General features: G+C 62.7%; 1 protein-coding gene across 1 annotated transcript; it reads left to right on the forward strand.

Moving 5' to 3' along the window:
• Window positions 1-38: 38 nt before the first annotated feature.
• On the forward strand, window positions 39-11,276 carry L1CAM (L1 cell adhesion molecule; the record flags this gene model as incomplete). The annotated part of the gene is made up of 27 exons (XM_021709983.1): window positions 39-96; window positions 866-971; window positions 1,175-1,377; window positions 2,311-2,433; window positions 2,527-2,697; window positions 2,990-3,101; window positions 3,233-3,417; window positions 3,556-3,687; window positions 3,800-3,943; window positions 4,482-4,593; window positions 4,708-4,874; window positions 4,971-5,127; window positions 5,339-5,463; window positions 5,596-5,706; window positions 5,915-6,112; window positions 6,304-6,374; window positions 6,553-6,775; window positions 7,319-7,434; window positions 7,644-7,845; window positions 7,933-8,055; window positions 8,145-8,318; window positions 8,418-8,537; window positions 9,384-9,539; window positions 9,849-9,983; window positions 10,274-10,346; window positions 10,438-10,449; window positions 10,996-11,276. Coding segments are annotated over 27 exons (3,741 nt in total), but the record flags the coding sequence as incomplete, so codon positions are not given.
• Window positions 11,277-11,695: the final 419 nt, after the last annotated feature.

An 11,695-nucleotide genomic window follows, 5' to 3' on the forward strand; every position in this document is an offset into this window, starting at 1 on the left:
GCCCCCCCCCCCCCCCACTGGCTGTGGCTGCCTTTCAGTATTTCTCTCTGTCTCTCCATCCTGCCTGCCTGGATTTCTCAGATGAAGGACACCATGGTAAGTTGGGGGAGGGGTGGGAGTGTTTCCCAGAAGGCCAAGGGGGGTGGCCCTCAGCTGAGCCAGCACCCTCACCCCATGCACGCAGGGCCCTGCGCAGCTCTCCGGGCCTGGCCTTGTGCCTGGGTTTCCTGTCACTCCCTGTTCTCTCTGTTGCTCTGTCCTCTCTGGTCCCCTCTCTCCCTGTCAGGTGTTTGTCCTTGGTTTCTGTATCTTGGCTTGTGCAGCTGCCCCTTCCGTTCACTCTTTGCATCTCTCTCTCAGGTGTCTTTATTTTCTTTTTTAAATTTTTTTTATTTTTGAGTTGGAGTCTCCCTCTGTTGCCCAGGCTGGCGTGCAGTGGCATGCTCACGGCCACTGCAACCTCAACCTGCTGAGCTCAGGCGATCTTTCTGCCTCAGTCTTCCAAGTAGCTGGAACTACAGGCGTGCCCCACCACACCTGGCTTTTTTTGTTGTTGTTTATTGTAGAGATGAGGTCTCACCAAGCTGCCCAGGCTGGTCTCGAACCCCAGGGCTCAGGCAATCCTCTCGCCTCTGCCTTCCAAAGTGCTGGGATTGCAGGTGTGAGCCACTGTGCCCGGCGGGTGTCTTTCTAACATTTGTTGCTGTCCACTCTCTGTCCCTCTGTCCCTCTTTTCATGACCCACAAGCTTCCCCCCATGACCTCTAAGGGCTCTGGACCCTGCTTCCCTCACGTGGGATAGGGACTGAGACCCGATGTCAGCCAGACACCATCCTCACCACTGCTCTCCCCATTATGTCCTCAGTGATGGAGCCGCCTGTCATCACGGAACAGTCTCCACGGCGCCTGGTTGTCTTCCCCACAGATGACATCAGCCTCAAGTGTGAGGCCAGTGGCAAACCGGAAGTGCAGTGAGTGACCTCCACCCTCTCAGTCCCGGTTGCTGACTGCTGACCTCAGCCTCCAGCCCTCAGGCCTCGCCAGGCAGCCTGATTTCAGAGCACAGAAGCCCCAGACGTCCCTCACGGCCCTGAGTCCTCGCCCTCTCCAGCCCGTTCCAGCCCCTGCCTGCGGTTCCAGGGCCCAGGGCCCCTGAGTCGATTTCTGCCCGCAGGTTCCGCTGGACCAGGGATGGTGTCCACTTCAAGCCCAAGGAAGAGTTGGGTGTGACTGTACTGCAGTCACCCCACTCCGGCTCCTTCACCATCGCCGGCAACAACAGCAACTTTGCCCAGCGATTCCAGGGCATCTACCGCTGCTTTGCCAGCAATAAGCTGGGCACCGCCATGTCCCATGAGATCCAGCTCATGGCCGAGGGTGCGAGGCAGGCCGGGATCCGGGAGGGCTTGGGCACAGGGGAGGCTCCCTTAGACAGGTCCCGGGAGCCCTTGCAGGAGTCCCTCAGCAGGTGTTGAGTGTGCAGGGGGCCTGCGTGCCCTGCCTGCCGATGCCCCGCCTTCCCTGGTGTCTCCTCCTTTTCCTCCTGCAGCCTCCGCCTTCCGCGCCCGTCTCACTCTCCCCTGCACTTCAGCTCACCTCATCCCCCTCCACCCCCCAGGCTTTCTCCATGCCCCCTCGTGGTGGCTGGTGGCTGGTGGCGGCCGGTGGCTCTGCTGAATGGGTGGATGATTGATACGTGGCCCTGTCTGTCTGAGTCACTGCCTGGCCTGGGCCTGGCTCTGGGATCCCCTCTGCCCACTCCCCAGCCATCGACGCGTCGCCCCACGCTCGCTCTCCCACTCTGCTCTGCCTCCTTCCTCGTCTTTCTTGCCCACCACCTCTTCCTCTCTGCCTCCGACTGCAGCTCTGCTCTGGGCTCTGTCTTTATCTGTGTCGCCCTTTCCCTGAGCTTTGTGCCTTCGGAGCGCTCTCCTTTCCTCCCCGCCCCTCCAGTTACCTTGGGAACCGTCGCCATGGTTTCCGTGTCAGGATGATGGAAGGGTCTGTGACTCCCGCATCTTTCTGCAGCTCCCCTCCCCCATCGCCGCACCTCGGCCTCAGCCTGCCCCCCATCCTTTCTTGGGTGAGCAGGGCCAGCTGAGAACTGGAGGCTTAACCCTTCCTGGCCACTGGCTCCTTGCTCACCCTCTCCTCCCAGTGAGCCCAGAAAGGACCCGGCGTCCCTGCTCCCTTTTCTGTGACCTTCCTCCCGGCCTCCTCATCCACCCTCACCACCGCCTTCCTCCTCTTTTCTCCTGCCTGGCACCGCTTGCGCCGGAAGGGGAGTGCCAGCCTCTCTGTCCCTTCTAGGTGCCCCCAAGTGGCCAAAGGAGACAGTGAAACCCGTCGAGGTGGAGGAGGGGGAGTCAGTGGTTCTGCCCTGCCACCCCCCGCCCAGTGCGGAGCCGCTTCGGATCTACTGGATGAATAGCAGTGGGTGCCGGCCAGGGGCTGCTGCCTGGGGCGGGGGTCCTTAGCGCTGTCTTCCGGGCCAGGGTCCTGACCGCGGCCCCCTGTCCCCTGCAGAGATCCTGCACATCAAACAGGATGAGCGGGTGACGATGGGCCAGAATGGCAACCTCTACTTTGCCAACGTGCTTACCTCGGACAACCACTCAGACTACATCTGCCACGCCCACTTCCTGGGCACCAGGACCATCATCCAGAAAGAACCCATTGACCTCCGGGTCAAGGCCAGTGAGTCTCAAAGGCTCTGACACCTCCCTCCCTGACTCCTCTCACCCTCAGGCATGGCCCTTCCCACCATAGAGCCATTCGACTGTCCCATCTTCCCCAAGAACAGCGTGGCTCCCGCCTCAACCTTGCCCAGACCCCTTCCCAGGTGGAGAGAGCAGAGGCGGGCACCCCCTTTACCAGAGGAAGAAACGGAGGCCCTGGGGGTGGCTGGGGTGTCCAGAGTCACCCAGGCTTGTGATTCCGTGGGTGGAGGGAGGAGTGGGCAGGCCACCCACCCCATTTCTCCTGGCAGCCAACAGCATGATTGACAGGAGGCCACGCCTGCTGCTCCCCACCAACTCCAGCAGCCACCTGGTGGCCCTGCAAGGGCAGCCACTGGTCCTGGAGTGCATCGCTGAGGGCTTGTGAGTCCGGGCGCTGCGGTGGGGGGGTGGGGGGCGGTCCAGCGAGGGCGCAGGCCTCTGCGAGGGCGGGCCCGGGGTGAGCACGCTTGTCCTCTCTCCCCTCTGCTCTCCTGTCTTGGCCTCCTGGGCAGCCCCACACCCACCATCAAGTGGCTGCGCCCCAGCGGCCCCATGCCTGCTGACCGTGTCACCTACCAGAACCACAACAAGACCTTACAGCTGCTGAATGTGGGTGAGGAGGACGACGGCGAGTATCACTGCCTGGCCGAGAACTCACTGGGCAGTGCCCGGCACATCTACTACGTCACTGTGGAGGGTATGGCGCCCCTGCCCCTGCCAGGCACGCCCCTTCCAGTTAGCAAGGCTCCCCAGAACGTCCTCCCATGATGGCCGCTGCGATGCCCACCGTCATGGGGGGGGGCAGGGGCTCAGGGCGGCTCTTCCTTTTTCACAGCTGCCCCTTACTGGCTGCACAAGCCCCAGAGCCATCTGTATGGGCCAGGAGAGACGGCCCGCCTGGACTGCCAGGTCCAGGGTCGGCCCCAGCCAGAGGTCACCTGGAGGATCAACGGTATCCCGGTGGAGGGTGAGCAGAGCCCTGGGCAGCGGCAGGGGGTGTGGGGAGCCCTGAGTACTGTGGGAGAGGGAGAAGGGGGGGCCTCCACGCAGCTCAAGGCTCCGGCCTGCTGCACGCACAGAGCTGGCCAAGGACCAGAAATACCGGATCCATCACGGAGCCCTGATCCTGAGCAACGTGCAGCCCAGTGACACGATGGTGACCCAGTGCGAGGCGCGCAACCGGCATGGGCTTTTGCTGGCCAACGCTTACATCTATGTTGTCCGTGAGTGTCAACCAGCTGCGTCGTTGCCCTTCCCTTTTGCCTTGTAACCCCCAGCCTGTCCCTGCACGGCCCCCAGACTGGCTCAGCCAGCGGCTGGTGTGTTCCGGGCCGACTGGGGCGACCTTTCTCCTTCACCCCCATTTCTCACCCAGCCTTATGACAGTGGGGGCGGGGAGGTGCAGGAAGGGCAGGATCTTGTCGCCAGGACTGAGCGGAGGCTCACGCCAGACAGGATGTGACCAAGGACAGCCGGGGTGGCTCCTCTCCTGAAGCCTCAGGGAAGGCTTTAGGGGAGAGGCAGACTGTCAGTTGGACCTCCAGTAGTTGGTAAAACTTTGGTGGCTGGGACCGGAGGCACATCTGAGGTGGAGGCCGGTGTGTCTACAGGCAGAGAGAGACTTGGCCCAGCGGGGGCCTGGACTGGGAGCAGGGCAGCAACATGGGCAGGGTTCTTGGGTCTCAGGATGCCAGGGAGTTGCTGGCTTCTCAAATTGTGTCCTGAGTCCTGTCCTGACTCCTAAGATGGTTCCTCCCCCAGAGCTGCCAGCCAAGATCCTGACTGCCGACAATCAGACATACATGGCTGTTGAGGGCAGCACCACCTACCTTCTGTGCAAGGCCTTCGGAGCCCCTGTGCCCAGCGTCCAGTGGTGAGTGCCCCATCCCAGTGGGGGCCCCTCCAGGCATCTTCTGGCTCAGGGAGCCGGGGCCGGCAGGGAGCCTGGGGCAACTGGTCTGAGCCAGGCCCGCCCTGCTTGCTCTAGGCTGGATGAGGACGGAACGACAGTGCTTCAGGACGAACGCTTCTTCCCTTATGCCAACGGAACCCTGGGCATCCGAGACCTCCAAGCCAATGACACTGGACGCTACTTCTGCCAGGCCGCCAATGACCAAAACAATGTGACCATTGTAGCTAACCTGCAGGTTAAAGGTAGGATGGCTCCCACCACGACTGGCAGTGCCTCTGGGAGGAGAGTCCGGGTTTCTGGAGGACACCAGAGTGACCCTCCCCCTTAATTTCCCTCAGATGCAACTAGGATCACGCAGGGACCCCAGAACGCAACCGAGAAGAAAGGCTCAAGGGTGACATTCACGTGCCAGGCTTCCTTTGACTCTTCGTTGCAGCCCAGCATCACCTGGCGTGGCGATGGTCGAGACCTCCAGGAGCGTGGAGACAGCGATAAGTGAGGGCCCGGCCCCGGCCCAGGCCTTCAGGGGAGGGGCAGAGTGGGCAGAGCTGGAAGTCCTGACCTCTCGGGCTCGGCCACGAGAGAGCCCCCTGCTCTGAGGGGGAAGGTTCTAGCGGGAAGCGGGAAAGGAGGCAGGAGGGGGAAGGGTGGGGATGGCAGGAAGGGTGGGTCTGCTGGGCACTGAAGGACAAGCATGCCCCGCCAGGTACTTCATAGAGGACGGGCGCCTGGTCATTCACAGCCTGGACTACAGCGACCAGGGGAACTACAGCTGTGTTGCCAGCACTGAGCTGGACACCGTGGAGAGCAGGGCCCAGCTCTTGGTGGTGGGTAAGTCCTGGGGCGGTGGCCTGGGGGCGTCCGGAGACCCAAGTTCGATGAGAGTCGCACTGCCGGGCCCTTTCAAGCCAGGAAGGACTGTGGCTCTCAGGAGGCCCGAACACCCACTCTCGGTGCCCTCAGGGAGCCCTGGGCCAGTGCCCCAGCTGGAGCTGTCCGACCTGCACCTGCTGAAGCAGAGCCAGGTGCGCCTGTCCTGGCGCCCTGCCGAAGACCACAACGCCCCCATTGAGAGTAAGAGCCCCGAGCGTGGTGCTGAGGCCCTCCCTCCACCTGGGTCCCTCCTTGCTCCTGAGGACTGCCCGCCTTGCTGGGGCACGCACCTGTGTGTGGGGCGGGGGGAGGCTCATGGAAATGCTGGTTGGTCTGGGTACTTGGAGAGAGCCCCTTGCACCCCTACGCCACACACGGATGACTCCATTGCTGGTCTACTTCTTGGCAGAGTATGACATTGAATTTGAGGACAAGGAAATGGCGCCTGAGAAATGGTACAGTCTGGGCAAAGTGCCAGGGAACCAGACCTCTACCACCCTCAAGCTGTCACCGTATGTCCACTACACCTTTAGGGTTACTGCCATCAACAGATATGGCCCTGGGGAGCCCAGCCCGGCCTCTGAGACTGTGGTCACACCTGAGGCAGGTGAGCCAGGGAAGTTTTTGCCACCTGAAACGGGGCATCAGTAGCTGGGGCCCCGGGCTCTGTGGGCGGGGGGGCGGCTGGAGAGGTGAGCCCCAAGCACCTCTGCTTCCAAATTTCTAGGAGGATCTGGGGGAAGCTGGGCTCTCTTGGGGCCAGAATGAGCATTGATGTGTTGACATGTTGCTTTCCAGCCCCGGAGAGGAACCCTGTGGACGTGAAGGGGGAAGGGAATGAGACCAACAACATGATTATCACGTGGAAGGTGAGAGTTCCCGGCTGAGCTCGCACCTGGACATGAGGCCAGGACCCAGGAGTTTGCTGCTCCCCCTTGGCTGTGCTAAGGAGGAGACCAGTGACTGAGGATGCGAATCTGGCCGGGGCGCGGCTCACAGGAGGCCAGTGCTCTGGCCAACCAGCTCCTCTTCGCTGGCCTCTTCCAGCCCCTCCGGTGGATGGACTGGAACGCCCCCGAGGTTCAGTACCGCGTGCAGTGGCGCCCTCAGGGGACGCGTGGGGCCTGGCAGGAGCAGATCGTGAGCGACCCCTTCTTGGTGGTGTCCAACACCTCCACCTTTGTGCCCTATGAGATCAAAGTCCAGGCCGTCAACAGCCAGGGCAAGGGCCCCGAGCCCCAGGTCACCGTGGGCTACTCAGGGGAGGACTGTGAGTATCTGCCGGCCCCGCCCACACCCAGGGTGGAGCCTGCCTGCGTGTCACCGTGTGCGCATGCGCCGCCCACTCCCGTCCTCTCTGTACTTGGGTGCGCTTCTCACCCGAGTGAGGTTATGCTCTTCCATAAGCGGAGTGACGTTATGAAATCCCGCACTCCTCGAATTGGCACCACACATTTCTCAACTTGGCACAGCATTCCAGCTGTGTCAGCAGACGCTGCCATTTACAGCGTCTCCTCGCTCTGCTTGTCCCGCCCCTTCCCTTCCCTTGAGCCTGGAACGTGACCGAGGTTAGCTGTAGTCACCCGGTTAGCTATAGTCACCCGCTCCGGGTCTGTTCTACTTCCCTTTTGTGTGTTACTCTTTTCGCCGTTGGGACAAATGAGTAGTTCAGGGAGAGATCTTGAGACCGTGCCAACGCCCGGCCCCTCACACCCGCCCACCGCCATAGATCTTCCGAATCCAACCCCTGTGGGCGGGCTCCGGGCTGGGCCAAGAGCCTAGGGCTCTCTCCAAGTCATCGGGCTGTTTTCAGACCCCCAGGTAAGCCCTGAATTGGAAGGCATCAAGATCCTCAACTCAAGTGCCGTGCTGGTCAGGTGGTGGCCTGTGGACCAGGCCCAGGTCAAGGGTCACCTCCGGGGATACAATGTAAGGGTCCAAGGCATGAGGGCTGAGGGAGGTGACCACAGAGGTAAATGGCAGGATGGGGGCGGGGCTCTGCCACTGGCCGGCTGCTCTCCTGGAGGTTTTGGGTTGGGAGGAAGGGGTCCCGGTCAAGGGCACTGGGGAGCGTGGACAGGGAGGGGGCCCGTGCTGCACACCTTCCGCCCCTGTGAGGTCTCCTGTCGCCTGTGCAGGTGACGTACTGGTGGGAGGGCAGTCAAAGGAGGCACAGCAAGAGGCACGTCCACAGGGGCCACGTGGTGGTGCCCCCCAATGTCACGAGCGTCACCCTCAGTGGCCTGCGGCCCTACAGCTCCTATCACCTGGAGGTCCAGGTCTTCAACGGGCGGGGGTTGGGACCCGCCAGCGAGTTCACCTTCAAGACCCCAGAGGGAGGTAAGTCTTGCGCCCCGCCTCTGCCCCCGCCCCTCTTCCCAGACCTGGGCGAGGACCTACCTGCTGCATTCATGTCTGTGCCCGCAGTGCCCGGCCACCCGGAGGCTTTGCACCTGGAGTGCCAGTCGGACACCAGCCTGCTGCTGCACTGGCAGCCTCCACTGAGTCACAACGGCGTGCTCACTGGCTACGTGCTCTCCTATCACCCCCGTGCGTGTCGTGGGCCCTGCCGGGAGGCAGAGGGAATGTGGGGAGAGGGCAGTGCCGGCAGCCAAAGCCAACCCTGCCTGTCCCCACAGTGGATGAGGGGGGCAAGGAGCAGCTGTCCTTCGACCTCCCGGACCCCGAGCTTCGGACGCACAACCTAACCAACCTCAGCCCCCACCTGCGGTACCGCTTCCAGCTCCAGGCCACCACGAAGGAGGGCCCTGGTGAGGCCATCGTTCGCGAAGGCGGCACTATGGCTTTGTCTGGTGAGCTGGAGGGGCAACCTATTGGCCGGCAGCGGGTCCGGGAGAGTCTTAGGCTGCCAGGCAGGTGCCACAGCCTCCTCCCTCCCCTGCACCCCCCAGGTATCCCAGATTTTGGCAATATCTCAGCCACGGCAGGTGAAAACTACAGCGTCGTCTCCTGGGTTCCCAAAGAGGGCCAGTGCAACTTTGGGTTCCATATCTGGTTCAGAGCCTCAGGAGGTGAGCATGAAAGAGGCCGGGCGCGGTGGCTCATACCTGTAATCCTAGCACTTTGGAAGGTGAAGGCAAGAGGATTGCCTCAGTCCAGGGGTTCGAGACCAGCCTGGGCAACTTGAGGAGACCTCGTCTCTACCATAAATCAAAAAATTAGCTGGGCGTGGTGGCATGTACCTGTAATTTCAGCTACTTGGAAGGCTGAGGCGGAAGGATTGCCTGAGCCCAGCAGGTCGAGGCTGCGGTGGTCATGAGCATGCCACTGCACTACAGCCTCGGGCGACAAGAGTGAGACTCCAACTCAAAAAAAAAAAAAAAAGAAAGAAAGAAAGAGGGGGCTGAGACCGGAAGCAGTGGCTCACGCCTGGAATCCTAGCACTTTGGAAGGCAGAGGCGAGAAGATCGCCTGAGTCCAGGGGTTCAAGACCAGCCTGTGTAACTTAGTGAGACCTTGTCTCTACAGTAAATCAAAAACAGCCGGGTGTGGTGGCTTACAACTGTAATCCCAGCGCTTTGGGAGGCAGAGGTGAGAAGATTGCCTGAGCCCAGGGGTTCGAGACCAGCCTGGGCAACTTGTTGAGATCTCGTCTCTATAATAAATCAAAAACAGCCAGGTGTGGTGGTGCACGCCTATGGTTCCAGCTACTTGCAAGACTAAGGCAGAAGGATTGCCTGAGCACAGCGGGTTGAGACTGTGGTGGCCGTGAACGTGCCACTGCACTGCAGCCTGGGCAACAGAATGAGACTCCCACTCAGAAAAAAAGAAAGAAAGAAAGAAAGAAAGGGGAGTGGGACCAGCAGGGCCACCTCGCGCTAACGGTCAGTCCTGCCTCTGCCCTCTTGCCCCCGCAGAGGAGAAGGGGGTCATTAACCTCCCACCGCAGTACGTCAGCTACAACCAGAGCTCATACACGCAGTGGGACCTGCAGCCCGACACCGATTACGAGATCCGCCTGCTCAAGGAGAGGGTGCTTCTGCGCCAGATGGCCGTGAAGACCAACGGCACCGGTGAGGTCCCCAGCTCTGCCGCCTGCCAGGGGGCCTCCCTCTGTCCCCGGCACAGCCACCTCCCAGACCTGGGCGCCCGTTGGCCCGTGTGGGGGAAGTCCAGGTCCCTGGATCAGCCCCTTTCACGACGCCATCCCCCCGCCCGTCCCCACCCAGAGGGCCCCAAGCTAGGAAGGCATGCATGTCAGGGCAGGGCCCCAGCTTGCCCGCGGTCAGCCTCGGCTCCGGGCAGCAGGGAGGGGCCGCAGCGCCGGTGCCTGGCGTCTCACCAGGCCTGGACTTGTCTCCTGCCGGCTCCCCGCCCCGCAGGCCGCATGCGGCTCCCCCCTGCCGGCTTCGCCACCGAAGGCTGGTTCATCGGCTTCGTGAGCGCCATCATCCTCCTGCTGCTTATCCTGCTCATCCTGTGCTTCATCAAGCGCAGCAAGGGCGGCAAGTACTCAGGTAGCCCTGGCTGGGCCCGGGGGGCAGAGCCCAGGGGCGAGGAACCATGGGCCACCTCACCCCTTGGAGGCCCCGAGCTCCTGGCAGGACGGCATTGGCATGGTGGGGGCCACAGGGGCTGGGAAGACCGGCAGACGGCGGCCAGGCCTGCCTGGGGTGAGCGGCTTGCCCTTCGAGGCTCCTTGCCTTCTAAGTGCTGTCGGATGGCGCTGGGGGTGCACAGAGGGGCCCGGAGCCCAGAGCCGGGCTGGGGCAAGAGAGGTAGCTGACCCTCCTCTGTATTTCTCCAGTGAAAGACAAGGAGGACACGCAGGTGGACTCTGAGGCCCGGCCGATGAAAGACGAGACCTTCGGCGAGTACAGGTGAGTTTGGGGGAGCAGGTGTGGGCGCAGCCCCGCCCTGGCTTTCACCTCTGACTCTCTCTCTCTTCTCTGTGCTGCCGGGCGACTCCAGGTCCCTGGAGAGGTAAGGCAGGGGCAGGGCTGCCTGTCAGACCCTGACAGCGGGACCTCCCCCCAGCCCACACAGTGCATGCCTGTAGCACCGCTGTCCGTAGGACTGTTGTTTCTGGCTGTCTGGCCCTGCAGCTCCTCGTCTCAGGGAGAAGCCAGTACACCCCAGCCCCACCTCCCCATGCTGACATCCCAGCCTCTAGGCCTCCTGTCACGCCCAGCCCCCGTCTTCCCAAGGAAGGCCCCAGACAGCGGGCACTGCAAGGACTGACAGCTGGACTGGTGTCCCTGTCAGGCTCACATGCGTGACACAAGGGGACCAGGCAAGGAGCCAGGCCCATGAGTCCCAGGCTGGGTGCCGGCTTGTTCCCTCACAGTCCCCAGGATCCTGGAGTTGCCTAAGCCTGGGCTCCCTGGCGTGTGTCAAGGATGAGACGCCACAGCGCTGCCTGCCAAGGCTGTCAGAGCTGCTCGGCCGCACATTCGGAGCTAGGGGAAGGCTCCCGCTGGGGCTCTGGCTAGCTTGGCAGCCCTGTCACCCGCAGCTCCCTCCCTGCAGTGACAACGAGGAGAAGGCCTTTGGCAGCAGCCAGCCGTCTCTCAACGGAGACATCAAGCCCCTGGGCAGTGACGACAGCCTGGCCGACTACGGGGGCAGCGTGGACGTCCAGTTCAACGAGGACGGCTCCTTCATTGGCCAGTACAGCGGCAAGAAGGAGAAGGAAGCAGCGGGGACCAACGACAGCTCAGGGGCCACCTCCCCGATCAACCCTGCCGTGACCCTAGAGTAGGGGGTGCAGCCAGGTGAGGCCAGGAGAGCCGGTGACCCAGGGGCCCCAGCCCATGCCTGCGCTGTGCCCCTGGCCTCGGGATCGAGGCCCCCTCCCCAGCAGGCCCGCAGGAGGCCGGAGCTGGGGCGGAGGAGAGGCGCTCGCGGCCTCGACTCCCCTTCTTGCCACCCGGCCCCCACTGAATTGCCAAAACCCAGCTGCACCCCTTCCTGGGCACACACTGCTTTGCCCCAGCTTGGGGACAGATCGCCCACATGTCAGGGGCCTGTGGGTGACGCCTTGCCAGCCTGTTTGGCAGAGAGCCCGTGGTCTGGGGAAGAAGACGGAGGGGCGGCCCCACGAGGGTCTCCGAGATGCTGTCCTTCCTGCTCCCTGATGGGGAGTAGACACGGTAGGGACTCCTCAGGACCAGGGTTGGCCCTGCCCCTTCCCCGAGCCACTCCCTGGCCAGCCTGTCTGGGGCTGGGG

This window comes from Carlito syrichta, unplaced genomic scaffold (genome assembly GCF_000164805.1).
Source record: "Carlito syrichta isolate Samal-C Ts95f unplaced genomic scaffold, Tarsius_syrichta-2.0.1 Scaffold287838, whole genome shotgun sequence".
Lineage (NCBI taxonomy): Eukaryota > Metazoa > Chordata > Mammalia > Primates > Tarsiidae > Carlito > Carlito syrichta.